The 18,364-nt window shown below is 34.2% G+C and overlaps 1 protein-coding gene across 4 annotated transcripts; it reads right to left on the bottom strand.

Moving 5' to 3' along the window:
• Window positions 1-200: 200 nt before the first annotated feature.
• On the bottom strand, window positions 201-8,766 carry LOC132599316 (uncharacterized). 4 transcript variants are annotated; one of them, XM_060312627.1, is made up of 11 exons: window positions 8,748-8,766; window positions 8,466-8,543; window positions 6,669-7,013; window positions 5,767-5,877; window positions 5,120-5,210; window positions 3,915-3,983; window positions 3,548-3,625; window positions 2,189-2,275; window positions 1,627-1,677; window positions 649-885; window positions 201-566 (listed from the first exon to the last, which is right to left on the bottom strand). In XM_060312627.1, exons 2-11 carry the CDS (start codon window positions 8,531-8,533, stop codon window positions 435-437), a joined length of 1,269 nt encoding a protein of 422 aa, XP_060168610.1. In that variant the 5' UTR covers window positions 8,534-8,543; window positions 8,748-8,766; the 3' UTR covers window positions 201-434. The 4 variants fall into 4 exon arrangements, with proteins under 4 accessions (XP_060168610.1, XP_060168608.1, XP_060168609.1 ...); XM_060312625.1 differs by having other exon boundaries at window positions 8,615-8,754; XM_060312626.1 differs by lacking the exon at window positions 8,748-8,766 and adding an exon at window positions 8,611-8,674.
• Window positions 8,767-18,364: the final 9,598 nt, after the last annotated feature.

Raw genomic sequence — 18,364 nt, 5'->3', positions numbered from 1 at the left:
ACTGATTCGTTGAGTTATATCATAATTGTGTTCTATAGACGCACCTCTATCACAATAGTTAGCTAGTCTATACGCGTTGCTAAAGCCTATACATTCTGAAAGAAAGTGCAGGGGTTATGCATCTGTGTGCAATGCAACCAGACATGGCACCAGGCAACCAAGCATCAAAATTTTAATCTTCACATCAAATAACCGAAGAGTAAATTGAGAAAAATAACTGTTTATTAAGCTAAAGTTGAGCACAGTAAATTCTTCATTCTGGTTCTTCTTTTCAGAAGTATTTTGCTTCTCGCTGGAGAACAGTGTGTTTTGGAGAAGACAAGTACAATAACATCAAGTTGAACCTCATATGAAGCAATAGCACAATTCTAAATTAATGAAGTTGAGACGATAACAATGCTACAATTTCCTCATCTTCTCTTATTATAGAAGGGCTATGTACTTTCACATAGCTCAGGCAGAGAATTCCAAAGTAAGATCTTTTCTGGGCATACATTATTTAGGAGTGACTTCAGTCTGCTCGTTTCCACCTGCTGAATATCAATCGCCAGAGCCCCCGATAATTGCTGATCACAAACATTAAAATCAACTGCTTGAAAAGTTCAGCAATTACTGCAAACTTGAACCAAATATGAAGAAGCACGATACCTTTTTGAGCCACACCATATAAGTAGCAGCAAAAGTTGCTTGAGCTTGATAGTCCTCAAAGTCACTGTCAGGTACAATTGAGCAAGAATGAAATAGTTCTAGTTCATTATCTATGAGCATGTCAATGTCAACTGTCCTAATGTTTATCTGGTTGGACCGCAAGGATCTATCATGATCACCGCGTGCAAAATATCTTATCCAACAAGTCAAGAGGAAGCGGCGATGAAGCCACAATGCCTGACAGGGAAAAAAAAAACATGAGACGGTTTCACCCCAAGCTTTCAAGCTTGTAATAATTTAGATTATCTTCATGAAGAAATTAAAAGACAAACTCAAATACAGAAAAAAGAGACTGACACAATCAATTTTGCATGGCATTTTTTATTTGTTTGGACATTTGGATTTAATAAATAGAAAATCGTCCAATGGGACTAAAATTTCTTTTAAAAAAAATTAAAAAAATTGCACATGGAACTGATCATATCTCGTAGGTTGAAGCATTAGATATGACAATTTATAGCAGAGCACAATCAAAACATCAAAATGATCATTCTCTTGATCTCATTAAGGGTATTATAAGCTGAAATAGATAGGCGATTCAATATGAGCATAGTCTCCATAAATTTTTAAGACTCTTGTATATCAACTCCAACACCTAACTGTTAATCTTAAATGTTTCACATATTCTGTAAAACCAACATAACTTAGTCTGGATGAACTTGCAGAAAATAGGCAGGACACTTAACTGACGCCTTCTGGAATTGCCTTATTAGAGGCACATATTGACACAAGAATTAGATAAGTCAATTTCATTTTATGAGCACATAAAGGGCAACATTAGATGACTGATGCAAACGTTACAACTCTACTGTCTACATGCACCAAAGGACTGTCGGGGTTTTCAGGCAATTCTCAGACCTCACTAAGTCAGCTAACCAAAAAAATTGTTATTTGTGAATACCACTGTGATATACATACCTCTCTCCCCACATAACGTTTTATCAACTGCTCCGCCCAGTTGAATTCATCCTATCAGCAGCCATCGGAAAATAAGGCTTAGCATATAATTGAAAGATGCCACAACTTTGCATGGATGCAAACAAAAGATGATTTACTGTTATCAGAACACAAAAGAATGAAACAGAATACTTTTTCAATTCCAGATTTTAGCATTGGCATTAAAGGTTCAGAACTAGTTGCGCATTTTACTAGAAACTTTCCCAGCTCTACATCAGGAACTTTAATTTTCAATCATTGGTTCACATAGATCATTCCTCAACACCTCATGTGTGCGTGTGTGACAACCAGTCAATTTAGTGCAAACTCATAGTTGGCTAATTAACGTTGATCCTCTGTGGTTCTGAGGAGATCTTTATGAAATTTTCAGCGGAAAGCATGTAATTTCAAGAAATTCTAGAAGTTCACAAAATGATGCTAAGCCCATCTCCATTTGAAATCTTCTGAGTTCATTCTGGAATATAGAATCTGTACACAAATGCCATTCAATGTTGGGCAAATGACCACATGAGCAAAATCATACCTTCAATAATTCATGAAGTTCTGGATTAAAGCTAGCTTCTTGATCCTTGCTATGTTGTGATTCTTCAAACAGACGAAGCATCAAACGCTGTATAGATCAATTTACCAAATAAAAAACATTATGCTTTCATGCCTTCCTTTATTTGTAATTTGAATGGAACAAGTGTTTTCACAAAACATGGTAGTATATTTTATAGGCGGAAAAGGATCAGATTTTCTCTTGTACTCTTGCAAATAAGCTATATTTGCCCTTCGTTATACTTTTTTGATATATTTGCCCTTGCCATCCAACTTTAGGGCCATATTTGCCCCTGTACTCTATTTTTGGGTCATAAATGCCCTCCCTCAGTTAAATCCCCTTGTCCCCACTTTTATTTTCCTACGAGGTGCCTACATGGAATTTTTTCTCTCATTTTTCTTATTATCTTCGATAAGGAAAGGTTTGTATGCCACTATGGAAAGTAGTGGTTTGTCCAGATCTTCATCACCAATTTCAAAATGGCTGCTTCCTGAATCTATGATAATATGCACTGCTATCTTGAAATATTTTCAAAGACATAACGAGTTGTAACAAATTGGAATCGAGATCTCATAAAAAACAAATAAGGAGCAGTGGAGCACAAAATGAGACCTTTAGAAAATTGCAATATTGAACGAGGCTCAAAACATAGACCCTTCGTCCCCAGAAATGAAAATAAAAATAAAAATTTCAAAATTCCACACAGCTAAAATGGCAGAACATATACAAAAAATAAAGAATCTGACTCAAACCAAAGCAGATCTGCTAAAAAAAGGGGGAGAACCGAATTTTTCACCATGGATGAACAATGAAGCTTTTATGAATTGAATCTGAATTAAAATAAGTTGGTTGGATGAAATTTGAGTGGTAAAATTGTATCCACCGTGGATGAACAATGAAGTTTTTGGGTTTTAAATTTTAGCAGGTCGGGTGAGTCGGTTAAAATGATTTAAATAGTGATCAGATTAAATTGGGAGAGAATAAAAGCCACGTAGGTAATTAGGGCATGAGGATTTAATGGAGTAGGGGTAAATATGACCATTCTTTAGAGTACAAAGGCAAATATATCAACAAAGTATAACAATGGGCAAATATGACTTATTTGTGAGAGTACAGGGGCAAATATGACCCTTTCCCGTTTTATAGGCAACTTGGTTTGTAAGCTCTTTCAGGGATTACCAAGCAAATGAGACGAGCAAATCAAGATTCTGATGGAAAAAATTCTAAGGTATATTACAAATGGGCATCAATAAAGCATTTCACCCTCTATAAGGGCAATCACATGATTAGCTCACAACTCGCTGGTGAAAGAAAACTTATGGCTCCATGATGGAAACTCACCGCACGGTAATGAAAGCAAGAGTTATCAGCAACATGGAGGCCAGCCCACTCCCGTGACTTGTTAAATTCCTGCAGCACCTGGATGCATGAATTTAGATCCATTTGTTAAGAATTGAATGTACCCTAATGTAGATAACAGTTCAAACAGGACAGCACAACATGAAATGAGTGTCTCAGAGATGATTGGTTAGAGTTGAAAAAAACTGAGCCCATATTCAATGGAAGATCAGGAATAAGCAAAACATTATATCACAATCCATAAGACACTATGACCACAGGCCAAAACTTTGCCTGCTCACCATTGTCAGTGAAATTAAACTGGCAGGAAATCGCAAAACAAATATCATACCACGACCCTTTCTCTCACCTGTTCTGCTGACATGTAGGAAACTAACCAGCAACGGTGATTCCATGCACGATAGTTCATTTTTGATCTCTGTAACAGCAACAAGAGCCAATTTAAATCTACTCAAGAAAAAAATAAGTCAATTCATGTATAACAGTAAATATCGGGTAGCATAGAGAAATATGAGTAAATAGCCCCTCTCAACTATTTAAAAGGAACCTTAGGAACTAGAAATACCTAAAAAACTGATTATGACATCAGTAGGAACAACTGAGACAGCAATACATCCAAGTCATTCAACTAATCAAGCTAACTTAGCGGAACCAGTGACCTACTTCCAATTAAGTTTCAGATGATAAATCATGAATCTTTTAATTAAATGAAATATGTTAGATCAAATCAGCAAATTACAGTGAAGCTGCTAGCTTTCTTTCCCCTCAATGCATCAAAATACACGGCAAAAGTGAGGTATTTCCTTCTTGGGCCAGTAAACTTACTCTATACAACAAGAACAATAACATACCCAGCGTAATCCCACAAGTGGGGTCTGGGAAGGGTGGTATGTACGCAGCCTTACCCCTACCTTATGAGGTAGAGAGGTTGTCTCCGATAGACCCTCGGCTCAAGTAAAGAGAGTTTTGTAGTTATGCTAACAGAAAAGTTAGTTCTATTTGCATGCCAGATTGTCATTGACAAATATAGACGACAGATAAAGTACCAAATCAGAACTATGATTGAAAAAAAGATGAATTCATTTCTCAACAAAAATAGTTTTCCTTGTCCCTAGGAGGATCTCCTAGTGGTTGAGCCGTTGAGGCACGGGAGTAAGTGAACAACAATCTGGAGATTCCAGGTACGTATCCAGCAACAACACTTGGTATAAGCGCACCTTATCCGGCTTAGGTGGGCAGGATTACCTCGGCAAAGTATGTTTGTGAACTGAACAAGCTATCAAGGTGCATACAAGCTGGTCCGGACACCACAATTATTCCAAGTTTCCAACAACAAAGATAGTTCTCCGGAAATGATATGAGCTTCTTTTGTTTAATAGAGACTCATCGGACAGAAAATTATCATACATTTTCTGTGACAGAACCAAAGTACTTCAAGAACAGTGGAAAAATTCCTGGTACCAATGAAAGCAACCTTGCAATATAACTCTCAAATAGTGATCAACCAATAGGCTATAAATATTCATTAGTTCACAGAATAATCCAAAATAAGACCTCAGCCAGTTTTTTCACTAACTCAGATTCTCTTTCCATAATCTCTTGCAGATTTGAACAATTTCCAGCAATCATCTTGATCACCCACCTCCTATCAGTAATTAACAGTGATAAGAATCACAAATGACTAACCATTGAAAGGGTAAAACAACAAACTAACTCACAGAAAAGACAGACACCAAACTCCAAGAAGAGATCAAAAAAAGGTTGTATTAATCTCAATTTGAGAATTATGTGTGTCATTATTTCTTCTTTTATTTCCTGTGATAGATAATATATGCCGCACTAGCTTATATGATCCAGAAGTTGAACCTTAATTTCACTCTCCTTCTCATTAAATTCATATTTTGAAACTAGATTTACATACAATTGGAACATGTAATTCTAAACAGGCCCGCTAAAATCATAAGCCCAAGAAAAGGGGGATTCAAAGAGCAGAAATGCCAATTTGTCAATGGACCATTGCCATGCTAAGGCCTTTAGCATCCATAAAGCATGAGCTTATTTGTACGCAGAGTTTCAAACCATATGAAAAGGTCAAATCTTGGGCAACCGGGGAGAAAATTGAAGGTTTTCATCCATGTAACAGAATGGACACCAGATACAATAATTAAAAAGAATAACATAAGAAAAGAGAGGTATCTAACCTTTGGCTCCATGTTTGTTCACTTTTAGGCGAATGCGAGAGAATCAGAGATGAAAAAATAAGCTCATTCATGAACATGGAAAAAGATTGCTTCTTTGACAGAACTAGCTTCCTGAAAAAAGAAAACTTTTATATGGTCAAGACTAAAAATTTCTACTGATCTTTCACCAACCGAGACAAGACCAAAAGTTTCTACTAAAGATCAAATCATGCTGCCTAACTGGTTTTAAAATTGTCAACATGAATAAGGAAAAAATTTCTAACATATAGCAGAAAAAAGAGGGGCGACCAATACTTAAATTTATAAGCAGATTACACCTCTGAAGTCTAACTACAGGAACCAAACAGTTGTTTCTACTGGGACAGATGGAAAATAGGCACATACGCCTGTAATATTCTGATTAAAAGAGGTATCGAGAATTATGTTTTCTATATGCTGCTGTCATTCTTTTTTCTCGTCTTTCCTCAGTTCCATTTATGCTACACTTACAATGCTGGAGTAAACTGGTGTTCTCTTTATTTGTCTACATCGAACTTTTCCAACTCTTATAAACTTAAATTGATAACAGAAAAAACCAGCAGTAAATCATCATGAGTGTTCACGGTAAGGTTTTCATAAAGAGGTAAGTCTGCTTCGACTTCAGACTTCTACGGGAGGTGCTTAGTCCATCAAAACAAATAGATTAGATATCATGTTTTTCAACTCACGAAGGAAAGACACCCAGACACCTTAGCTCTATGCATTATCTTTTCTTTTTTGATAAGTGGAAGTCTTGTATTGTCCTTTAGACAAGAAAGTGTTACATTCGGCTCTGGAGCTAAACTGTCAACATCAGATATTCATAGAGATGTCACCATTTATAAGAACCGAAAAAACAAAATTTTTTAGTTATCAAAACAAACCTGGAATTCCACACTGTTCCAAAATCAGAACTGAGAAGCAATAGTGCCCTGCTGTGCTTCATCAATTCACTATCAAGACTGAGTGGAGAAGACGAGGAACAGGTTGAAGCATTTTTATCATCTCTATGGTGCACTTTATAATTTTTATAAGCTTCCACAAATGCATTTTTAGCCGCAACATAAAGTGGAAAAAGAACCTTGGTTGAGATGCCCAGCTTATGATCCTTACCCCAGAAAAGTGTCCCAAAAGTTGATTTTTGCACAGAACCAACAGGTGTTGAAGGAGTGCCAATATCTTCATTCAATGCAGCAAACTGGGCTGGGTGAATGAACCCTATTTCATCACTGATCGCACAAAAGTCATGTCAGATTGCTAATGACAGCATCACTCTTGAACTCAACGTCTCAATAAAGTAAAAATAAAAAATAAGAAGTAATGCAGATGTAAAATATGGATAGGCTTAGGGAGAAGAGTATGAGAATAGAAGTTTATCATCTTAGTTGAAAGGAATATTACAGTGACTTTTAGAGAACCTTTGTAATAGAGATACTCCCTCCATTCCAAAATAAGTGACTTTTTAGGCTTATGCACGCCCCTTAAGAAAGTGCTTACTCCTAGAAAATTAGGAGTGTTTTTACTAACTTACCCCTAATTATATGCCTAGAAAAAGAAAAGCTTAATAATTCTTGATTATGTAAATAAGGGTCATTTTGGAAGAAGAAGATCAATTTCTTCTTGAAATCCTAAAGCATCACTTATTTTGAAACAAACTGAAAAGCCTAAAAAGTCACTTATTATGGAATGGAGGGAGTACTTTTTTAATATAAAATAAAAATGGCAGTTCCTTTTTATGATGTGTGTTAATAGAGCTTTCTTTGAGAAGACGGGGAAATTCCTTATCCTAATACTATGTTTAAACAATGACATCCAACCCAACTATACAAGTTGAAATGCTTTAAGTTTAAGCGCTTCAAATATAAACAAAATGTTGCATATTTCAAAAAGAAATGATAGTACAATAGAAGTACTCGAATGGCTAGAAATCATTGTACAACCTAGAGAATCACAACTCCAAACAACAAATGCGCCATCAGTCATGGGCTTCCAACAAGAGAGAGTAGTTAGTAAATTATAAGTTCCACTAATACCTGAAGATACAACACAGATTTTGTTTTCAATGAACAACATCACAGAGTTGTTTTTTTACAGCAAACAGATTTCTCATCATATGTATGTGTGACAGAGGAGATACATAACGACACAAAAGTTTTCCTGATCAAAACCTCATTATCTATTGAAAAACTTAGCTAGTCATTATTAAGTACTCCCTCCGTCCCAAAAAGATTGTCTTGGTTACTATTTGGACAGCAAAGGATATTTTCTTTGACCATATTTTTTTCAAATACTTCCTAAATATTTTGAATTGTTAACTATTGTGACTTATAGTACTACTTTTTATGTAGTTTCTAAATATATAATTTTATTTCAATAAAATTAAAGATTCTATGTCCAAATTCACACTGAACCTTAGTTAGTTTGACCCTCGTAATCTGAATCATGACAATCTTTTTGGGACGGAAGGAGTAATATAAAATAACAAAACCAAAATGTACAATGTGAATCACAATAATACAAAAAATTATGCCATTCCACTAGGTATATTATGAAGTTAAGAGACAATTGTAATCGGTTAAAAAAAAAATAGCTAGGCTGGATTGTTAATTTTAACCAACGAAGAGACAAAAGAAGAATATTATCAGTTAATTGCATCCATATACAGAGAGATTGAGACTTACATGAGAGGATCGGATTCCAATATGTCCTCAAATTGATTCAGTAGCTCCAATGGATCAGGTTCGTCCATCTAGAATTGCCTGCTGACAATAAGAGCTGTTTATTTATCCAGTAACAATAAACAAGGAAAAAGATGAAGACACTTACAAACCTAAAACAATGTTACTATCTTAACCCTGAGAATCTGGAAAAGGAAAAGAGGAAAGGGCAAATCAACGTCGGAAATGATATGAACTGAACATCCCCTATACTTTTTTTAAATGATGAAAACCTCCCCCAAGTACCTTTTTTCTGCTGCTTTTGTCTCAATGCAATTCTTGCAAGTTGAGGAAAAGGGCCAAATGTACCCTCGTTATAATTGTGTCGGGTTTTTAAATCGATAAATCAAATTAAATTATTAAAAGTCAGATTTTTCGACCTCGGGTTTTTTTTCAAAAATTTTCAAACAAAATATAACTTTTACTTCAAACATTTATTTAGTCCTGGTGAGATACAACTATATAATTAAGGTGTTTCTTAAGAAAAGAATAAAAATGTGAAATGAGTGCTAATATTGTAATAAAATATTCAATTAAAAAGATAATGAAATAACATAAAATAAATTTAGCTAATTAATAAGGCATAATGAAAATGATCATAATCTAAAAATATTAAATTATGCTAAAATAAGTACGGCTAATAAGTAGTATTAATTACAGGATTAAGAAAAAAGAAAGAAAATTAAGTTATGTATTCATTGCTTAAATTAGCAATGCAAAACTAAGTAGGCGTTTGGACATGCGATTTTATCTCATGAGATGAAATCAGTGTTTGCACATGCGATTGATGAAATCCCAAATCATCCAAAAAAAAAAACATGATTTGGGATTTCAAATTTTTAAATGTAAAAGTTGATCCATAAGTTTATATTTTATAAAAATAGATTCATAACTTGGTAGATATATTTACCAATCATGTTTAATTACCAACTATTTATATCAAATATAAAAGATCTACAAGTTGGCAGTATATTTATAACAAATTTACTCTCAACAACTATGTGAGAGGATTATATTAAAGAGTAGCTACACCACAGCTCATGTTCAACATTTCATTTTATTGAACTAAAATTTGATCAATTGATGTTATATTTTTCAGAAAGTCTTCCAGTAGCGTATTAGTTTTGCTATGAACTATGACTTGTTCATTTGGTAAGATTGTATCAGAATTGAAATGATTTTGATGATTTTCACAGCTTCTGGGGTTTTATGTCTATAAGAAAAAATATAAATTAAGAAATCCAAATTGTATGTCTAAATAAAACTTCAACTTCAAATCATGTCCAAACGGCTCCTAAATAAGAGATATCCAACATTATTATCATTCCTAGTGTTAGGCTTGAATTACTTTTGTTACCATTAATATTGATTTGATTTTGACTTTGTTTGAGTTACTAACATGTATGAGCTATAAATCTTATTGGAACATTCAAAATTTTAAGTCAAAACTTGAGATAATATGTAAAAAGACAAAAATTATGAAAAAACTTAAGAAATATTAATAAATTATATTATAAGTAAATCTTTTATGTATAAAATATTTTTAAAATTTAAGAGGTTATGAAAATATTAAAATGGGTGATAAAAACGAGCAAAAAGACTGAAAACACTAAACAAAGAATAATGTAATCACTGAATGTGATTGATTGATTGTGTATTAGCGAGGAGGAAGAAGCAGTAGACCTGTACCTCCTTTTAAATTGTGGCTAAATGTTAAACAACTTACAGTTGTTGATTAAAACTTAAATAGTGTTCCTAAAAGTGGCTCCTGTTGCCATTAGTTTCCACGGGGAAATCCGTTATCAGCGGGCCCAACCCATTATCTAATCTTGCCATCACTAAAAACATGACACTAGTCTATCAAAGTGGTGCGCTGTATGGCATATTCGACTATTCTTGTTGTAAATAGTCACGAAAATATTTTTCTTCACAAAACATAATCTTCTACGTCACTTATTTTATAGTTGGAAAATTTACTTGTCATAACTATCTCTAAGACCTATTTATAAATAATAACTATCTTTTATTTTATTTATTTTTCGTAGCTTAAATACTTAAATTACATATCGTAACTAGTGTCATGTATTTCACAAATTTCTCTTTCAAATTGATTTTCTCTCACCTCCCAAATTTATCTTCTCCCTCACTCCTCTTTGTTCCCTCTCCTACCCCCAGATTTGTGAGATCTACTTCCTTTGCCTGAACCTTCCGAACGCCACCCTCGTTTCCCCTTACCCCCTTCCTCCTCCTGGAACCAGTAGAGTGTTTGAAAGCAAAGAAAGCAAATGGCTCGACATCGACTTAACATCCTCATCATCATCATCATCATCAAACTCTTTAAAATCCTTAAAATCAGCCTCGAAATCATCATCAAGGACGACTACTTCAGATCGCAAGTGCTTGGAGTGATAATTTCCAGGATTTTTTTTGCATCTTACTCAGATAGGCTCGACCCTATAACAACTAGATTGTGAGCCGCGAGAAGTTCGGTTCGGGGCTATGTGATCAGAGATTGTAACACCACCACACATGATTTATGTTCTCTCAATATAAAGAAAAGTTTTTTGCAAAGATCAGTTATCTTAATTTTGATGAATTTTGTGACGGGAATGTATTTTTTTTTTTGTGTAAATACAGTGGTATTTTGTATTTCGCTTGTATTTTTTTATATAGAGTGTATTTTTTATTTTTCTTGTATTAGCTTGTATTTCTATATTTTGAAGGAGTAAATGTGTATTTGATTATTCAAATACACCCGAATACAATGCATTTTTTAAAAGAATTTGAATGTATTCATTTTTTTTTTTGTAAATACAGTGATATTTTGTATTTCGCCGCAGATCCGATCGGTTTTGATTGCATTCTAAGTGTATTTGAAATTTTGTTGAAATATATTCAAATATGGTGAATGATGAAAGAGAATCGTGTTACGTTATGGAAGATATAATTGCAAGACATGATTTGTGAGATATGCTATTATGTTTTCCATTTTAAAAAGATTCCATCTAGATATGGCATTAGAATTTCGCCCAAAAAATTAGGAATTTCGTCCAAAAAAATAGGAGAAAAAAAAATACACATATCTAACAAGAAGGAAATACATCCATAATAGCCCTAAAGGTAACTACGAATAATAAATATGAAAAAAATAACTATAATTGGTAAGAATCTTCCAAAATATGGTGGTTTTTGTAAGTTTCCCTTTATAGTAATATATTTCTTCTGGACCCCCAAAAATAATGTCCAAAAGCAACAATTTCCAAAAGGTTCTTTTCAATTCTTATTGGTGTTAAAAGTTGTCAATGGTTGTTGTCCTTCCAAGATCACATATACTGTTCACTGCATTAATTACAAGTCGTCGTGAAGCTTAGGCAATAAAAATTGAAATTTTATTTTATTAAAATAAGAGAAATCTCTGAAGGTTGTAAACTTGTGACTCTTTCTTTCGCAACTATATTTAAAGGAGCAGAACCACGTATGATAATGAAATAAAGAAGTATGCTTCTTATATTAATTCATCGATCAACAAAAGTAAAAAGTGTGCCACAAATTTCAAGCAAGTTTCGTCTGCATATGAATCTTCATTATACGTTTCACTCTATTTGGAATCGTTTCATCACAATATTTGATATTTAGAGTTTTTCAAAGGTAAAAGTTTTCTATATCTTCGATATTTTTAAAATCGACTTATTAAAAGACTCCTCGAAATATTGGGCATAATATACTATCATGATTAACCAATTAGTCCAACTAGCCAGTGTAGCTTATATAAATCTTTTGCTTTAGTTGAGTCCTATTTATCGTTTCATTTATATGAATTTCAACATGATCTTAGAAGATACATTCCTTTCATGTGATTTTTTGCTTTCTTTTAATTTTTTAGTGGCCTTCTTGATCTTATTTTATTCTCTTTGTGCGCTATTTATACTTCTACCAAGATACGATCATTTTTTATCAAATGTATCACTGTAGATTTATCTTCACGTCTCTATCCTTGCACTACTTATCTTGTGGAGACATTCAACATTTACTCCCATATAAAATTTCATCCTAAATATTCACAAAGAAAAAAGGTTATTTCCACCTTATTAAGGAAAAAATGTATTAGTAATAGTATGATTTGATAGTGATCCTGTTATTGCCCTAAAATGTTTGCAATCTAGCTAACCTTGAGCATCCCTAGAAGCAACCATTTCTTTGTCAACCTCATTAGTAAAACTCTACACCCTTCCACTGCGATCTTACTTGTTACCAAGGTTTTTCCTCACCTCTATAAATTGCACCAATTTCTTTAATACTAGATATAATTGTTTGTGCCAAAGTGTCTAGCTAGTTAAATAGAGCCATGAGAAGTATAAGAGTTTCTGATATTTTAGTATCCAATTGGAAGTTTTTATGGGCAATGAACATCATCATTTTCAGGTCCTTACAATTTCTAGGCTACTTCAACACAATATTAAATGGCAGTTTATTCCCTTCACTCCACTTACTCTTCTTCTCAGCAAATTTTACTTTATTGCTGATATTTCTTGCACTTGTTTTTGACATAGTTGCAAAAATTCGTCGACGCACTACGAACTCAAATGTTATTGCTCACTTGAAGACCTGCAAAGGACGTGGCATATGTTGGCATGTTTATCCAAATTACTATATTGTTTATGATCATTAAACAAAAAATATAACCCAATATTACAAATTAAATAATTATATTTTTCATTTTTATGGTTTGTGAATGTACTACTATATCATTTTGATTTTATTATGTTATTGGGAGCATTCATATATGATATATAGTGTCTCCATTTGTTGCTGTGCGAGTTTTTCTTCCTCTTAATTATCTTGTTTCCAAATTGCAATTTTCTTCATTTAATTGTTGATGAATTGGCGACCAACGAGCTTACAATAAAATTAAACAAGGAGCATATGGGGAGGATTATAAAGGAGCCGAACCACATGTGATATAAATTTTGTACTTCTTTTCACAATCTTCAATATTATCTAAGATTAAAAATTAATCGATCCTTAAATTTTGGGGCCTAAAAAATTTGGGAGCCTAAAGCAATGGCTTTGCTGGCGTCACCCTAGAGCCACTCCTAGCAAATTCTTCAAAATTCAGGCTTACTAAAGAGACATCTTTTGTTAGGGATAATACCAGTTTTGTGGCCACCCCCGTCATTTTCTACACCGTAAGAAAATTAAAGCACCTGCCTTCTGTTTTTTTCTTCTTTTTTCATTATTTTGGGATGAACGAATTGGGGGCTTTGATAGTTTTATCTGAGATATTAAAGCTTTAAATCGACCTAGTTCTAATGAATTTGATACTCCTAGTGTGACTCTCTCAGAAAAATGTGGGAATTAATAGGTTTGTTTGTATGGTTGTGTTTGCATATCTCTTCTAGGCATCCTCGCCATAAGCATGGAAATCATATTTGTATGTTTCAGTTAAAAGATTACCATCTTCTAAGGAAAATTTGATTGATAAAAGAGTAATTTTTTAATGTAAAAGCTATTCTGCTCTACTGATTTTTTCCAAAAACATACAACCAGTTCCTCTTATTTTTTTGGCCATCGTATTGGGCAGGGTGGATGAAATGGAGACTTGCTTCCGGAGTGCTATGTGACAAGAAGGTGCCACCAAAACTTAAGGGCAAGTTCTACAAAGCGGTGGTTAGACCGACTATGTTGTATGGGGCGGAGTGCTGGCCAGTTAAGATCTCTCACGTTCAAAAGATGAAAGTTGCCGAGATGAGAATGTTGAGATGGATGTGTGGCCACACCAGGAGGCCACACCAGGAGCGACAGGATTAGGAATGAGGATATTCGGGATAAGGTGGGGGTGGCCTCGGTGGAAGACAAGATGCGAGAAGCGAGATTGAGATGGTTTGGGCATGTTAAGAGGAGAGACACAGATGCCCCAGTGCGGAGGTGTGAGAGGTTGGCCATGGATGGTTTCAGACGAGGTAGGGGTAGGCCGAAGAAGTATTGGGGAGAGGTAATTAGACACGACATGGCGCAATTACAGCTTACCGAGGACATGACCTTAGATAGGAGGGTTTGGAGGACCCAAATTAGGGTAGAAGGCTAGTAGATAGTCTCGTTATCCGTTCTTATTAGTAGTCGCAGTATCACAATATAATTTCTTGTGCTCCGATTTATGCTATTATCTGCTATTTCCTGTGCTTTGATTATCCTGTGGTATCTGTGTCGATTGCATTATTTTATTTTATATTATCGCTTTTCCATGTCGCTTTGATTTTCCTAGCCTTATCTGACTTTTTTTATGCTTTTCTTGAGCCGAGGGTCTTTCGGAAACAGTCATCCTACCTTGGTAGGAGTAAGGTCTGCGTACACTCTACCCTCCCCAGACCCCACGATGTGGGATTTCACTGGGTTGTTGTTGTTGTTGTATTAGCATGGACTATGTTATTTTTTTTCAAGTTTCATTGGCTTCTTTGGCCCCTCCGCAAAAGATCAAAGAATAGAGAATTAAGAAGCCAAACGGATAACTAGCTTACATAAATCTTAGAGTTACGTTGGATTTAGGGTTTTTATTAGCTTACATAAATCTTACTCATTTACTGGTTTTTGATGTAGTATATAATTTTCTAGTTCTTGCTCTTTAATGGTTGTTAACTTTTGTTTTCTATTTCATTTTTTTAGGTTCTCCAGCAAAATGAATAGGGTGTTGCTTTCTTACTCATTCTTGCATGTCCTGGTTAATGTATTTAATTGCATGACAACAATTACGGTCTCCACCCTTACGACCCTCTTGCTATTATTCTCCCTCTCTTCGGTGTCACTGACGATTCCGAGTGGGGTGCATCTGCTGGAATAGTTGGTTCTACTTTTATCCTTCTGAGTATTAGACAATCTCTCATTTTGAGGGAGCTAGGGATTGAGGTCGAGGATACGATCGCGAGAACAGAGGTAAGAATATCATGGGATACGGTGGCGTATATCCATTGGAGAACCACCGCATCGAGCCGTTTCCAGAGCGGAAGATCAGCCGCCTTCGCTGCGTTGTACGCGGTGAGTTCGGTGGTGTCAGTTGGTGGTATGATGTGCTCAAGTACGGAGTGGACGCGAGCTAGAACCTTGAAGAGTGTCGCCCATTGGTGATAATGGCCGGTTTCCGTGTCAAGGGTGATTGGTATTAAGGATTTCACATTCGTGACAGTCAAAGCAGAATGGAAATTTTTGTCAGCCATTTTAGAGAGGTGAGGGAGGAAGAAGACGACGACTAGGTTTAGGAAGAAGGTGACGGTTAGGTTTAGGAGGTGAGGAAGGAAACCTAATCTGATACCATGTAGGAAATCAATCCGTAATCTGTATTGATATATGATAGTCAATATATACAAAGTAGGTATCTAACTGTCAGCATAATACTAGGTTAAATTATAGGACTATACATAAGGAAGAAATCACGCCTAATATACATTTGCTAATTATGAAAAGATTATGCCAATATTTACGTTGACTATTTCATAGTCTCTCAGTAACTTTGCACAATATAGAAACATAAATTGACTGATCTAAGTGTACACCTTCTATGCATGGTATATTCTGAATAAAATATAAGACTATGACATCCGTTTGGTATAAGTATGCAAGGAAAATGATGAACTCATGTAACGTAGCAACTGAGTTGAATTCTTACAATATTCTTTTTTGTTGAATGTGTAGCCCCAAACCAGGATTCAGAAAAATTCAGGAGACCAGCCAGCTTGGAAGTAAATTCCTCCCTATATTTACGCTCTTCCAAAAACTCTTTTATCCCATAATAACACTTTCCACAGTAAAGATGTGTATGCACGTTGAAAGGAAAATCATAATCAACAAGATGTATTATGAGAATAATCGCACTATGGAACATTGATTGTGATAATTGAAAATTTTATATTTATTCAAAAAAGTTTTAAAAAAATAAAAGAACAATAGAAACAAGAAAAAAAAACCTACTATTCAGGAAATTATCCCATAAAATAAGAAATTAAATAGTTCCGATCCTGAACTGAACAAACCCAAATTATCAGCAACTTCGGGAAACATTGCAAACCTCTATAAAAAAAAATGGAGTATAAAAAAAATATAGGAATCCAGTTTTCAGGATCCATCGTAAAACTCAAATCTTATACAACTAAAGTAACAAGTGGGAAAGAGCATATACATTTTCCTAGCAGAGAAGATGAAGAATGAAGCAAATAGAACCCTTCCCAGAAGCGAAAATAACCCCATTTGGTATTATTGACTCTGCTCTTGTAATCTTTTTCTTTTAGCTCGTGTTTTGGGGTAGTGAATGGAGAAAATTGTAGGGAAGAAACTGATTCCAACATCAACATATATTTTAGGCCACCTCTATTGACAAAACCATGTTCAAATCACTTTCCCCTTTTTGAGATTTTTACTAGGTGCAACACATTTATAGAGGTAGTTACACGACTGACATAACTTTTGCATTTTTCATACAACAGAGTTTATATCAATTTTAGCAATAGATGGATAAAATTCCGCGTAATTAATAATTAAATGAGGTGCCTCTAAATTAGGAATTTCATATTTATTCCTTTTTCTCTTTCTCATGGGGTTTTGCTGCACTCAAATTGCATTAGCAGTAATTTTTCGGTTAAGGATTGAGCTTTAGGATTTAGAACAGATCTAGTTGATCCCTATAGAGTTTGAGTTTTTGAGTTTCCTCTTCTTTGTGAGCTTCTTGTTATTTCTTCAAATTTTGGTTTGTGTACAAATACGTGTTGATTTTGGTTGACTTAATTAAGAAATAATAATGTAATAAAATTTTATATTATACTTAATATATAATGCTACTATGCCATTTACATTTGCAGCGTTATTCCAATATACAATTTTACATACATAAAATATTTTAATTAATTAAATTAAAAAAATTAAAAAATTAAAAGAAATTATATTTATGTAATTTCTGGACTTAATTGTAACTCTATTAAATTACTTTTAGAAAGTTGTATTTTGTGCAAATTCCTCAAAAGAGAATAAATGTAAATGTCGGCCAAAGAGTGGTGCTAATAAGATTAGGAAAGGTTATTTTAAATGAAGAATCACTCAACTACGTTTCATCGCACAAATGTTTTAAGTACTATTTTTTGTCATTAAATGTTAGGTAAGTATTAAGTCAGTGAACTATTTTATATAACCAAAAAGTCAATCAATTTTACCTAAATATCATATAAAGTTACCTTTAGAAAACATTCACTTTGTGATATTACAGTTGTCCTATAAAATTTCATCCTACATCACAAAAGAAAAAAGATTTCCACCTTATTACACGGGAAAATGTAGTATGGTTTGTGGCGCGTTCGATATGAAGGAATATGTTTTCCATAGAAATAAATTTCTTTGAATATGTGTTCCAGGGAAAATAAGTTGGTTTGTTACTTAATTATTTTCTTGCATTCGGTACGTAAGCTAAAAACATTATTCCAAAAGCATTTATATATTATCTAGACAAATACTATAGGACGTGGGGTGGTGGGGGTGGGGGCTACGTGGTTGGGGTGAAGTCTGTCGGAGGGTGGAAATTGGGGAAGACATAATCAAATATGGAATGCCACTTGTAAGACCTATTTTCCTTACGTCTACTGAAATAGTCATTTTTAAGGAACTTATTTTCCTAAAGAAAATGTTTTCGTCCGTACCAAACACACCCTTAATAGTGATGATCCTATTATTGCCCTAAAATGTTGGCAATCCATTTAATCTTGAGAATCCTAGAAGCAACAAATTATTTCTTTGTCAACCTCATTAGTTAAACTCTGCAAACTTCCACCTCTATAAATTGCACCTTTTTGGTTTCACTTCAACGAAAATTACGTACTGTTTGTTTTAGA

This window comes from Lycium barbarum, chromosome 6 (genome assembly GCF_019175385.1).
Source record: "Lycium barbarum isolate Lr01 chromosome 6, ASM1917538v2, whole genome shotgun sequence".
NCBI classification, from domain to species: domain Eukaryota; kingdom Viridiplantae; phylum Streptophyta; class Magnoliopsida; order Solanales; family Solanaceae; genus Lycium; species Lycium barbarum.
The sequence above is the reverse complement of the archived record's forward strand: the minus strand, read 5'-3'. Positions and strand labels throughout refer to the sequence as shown.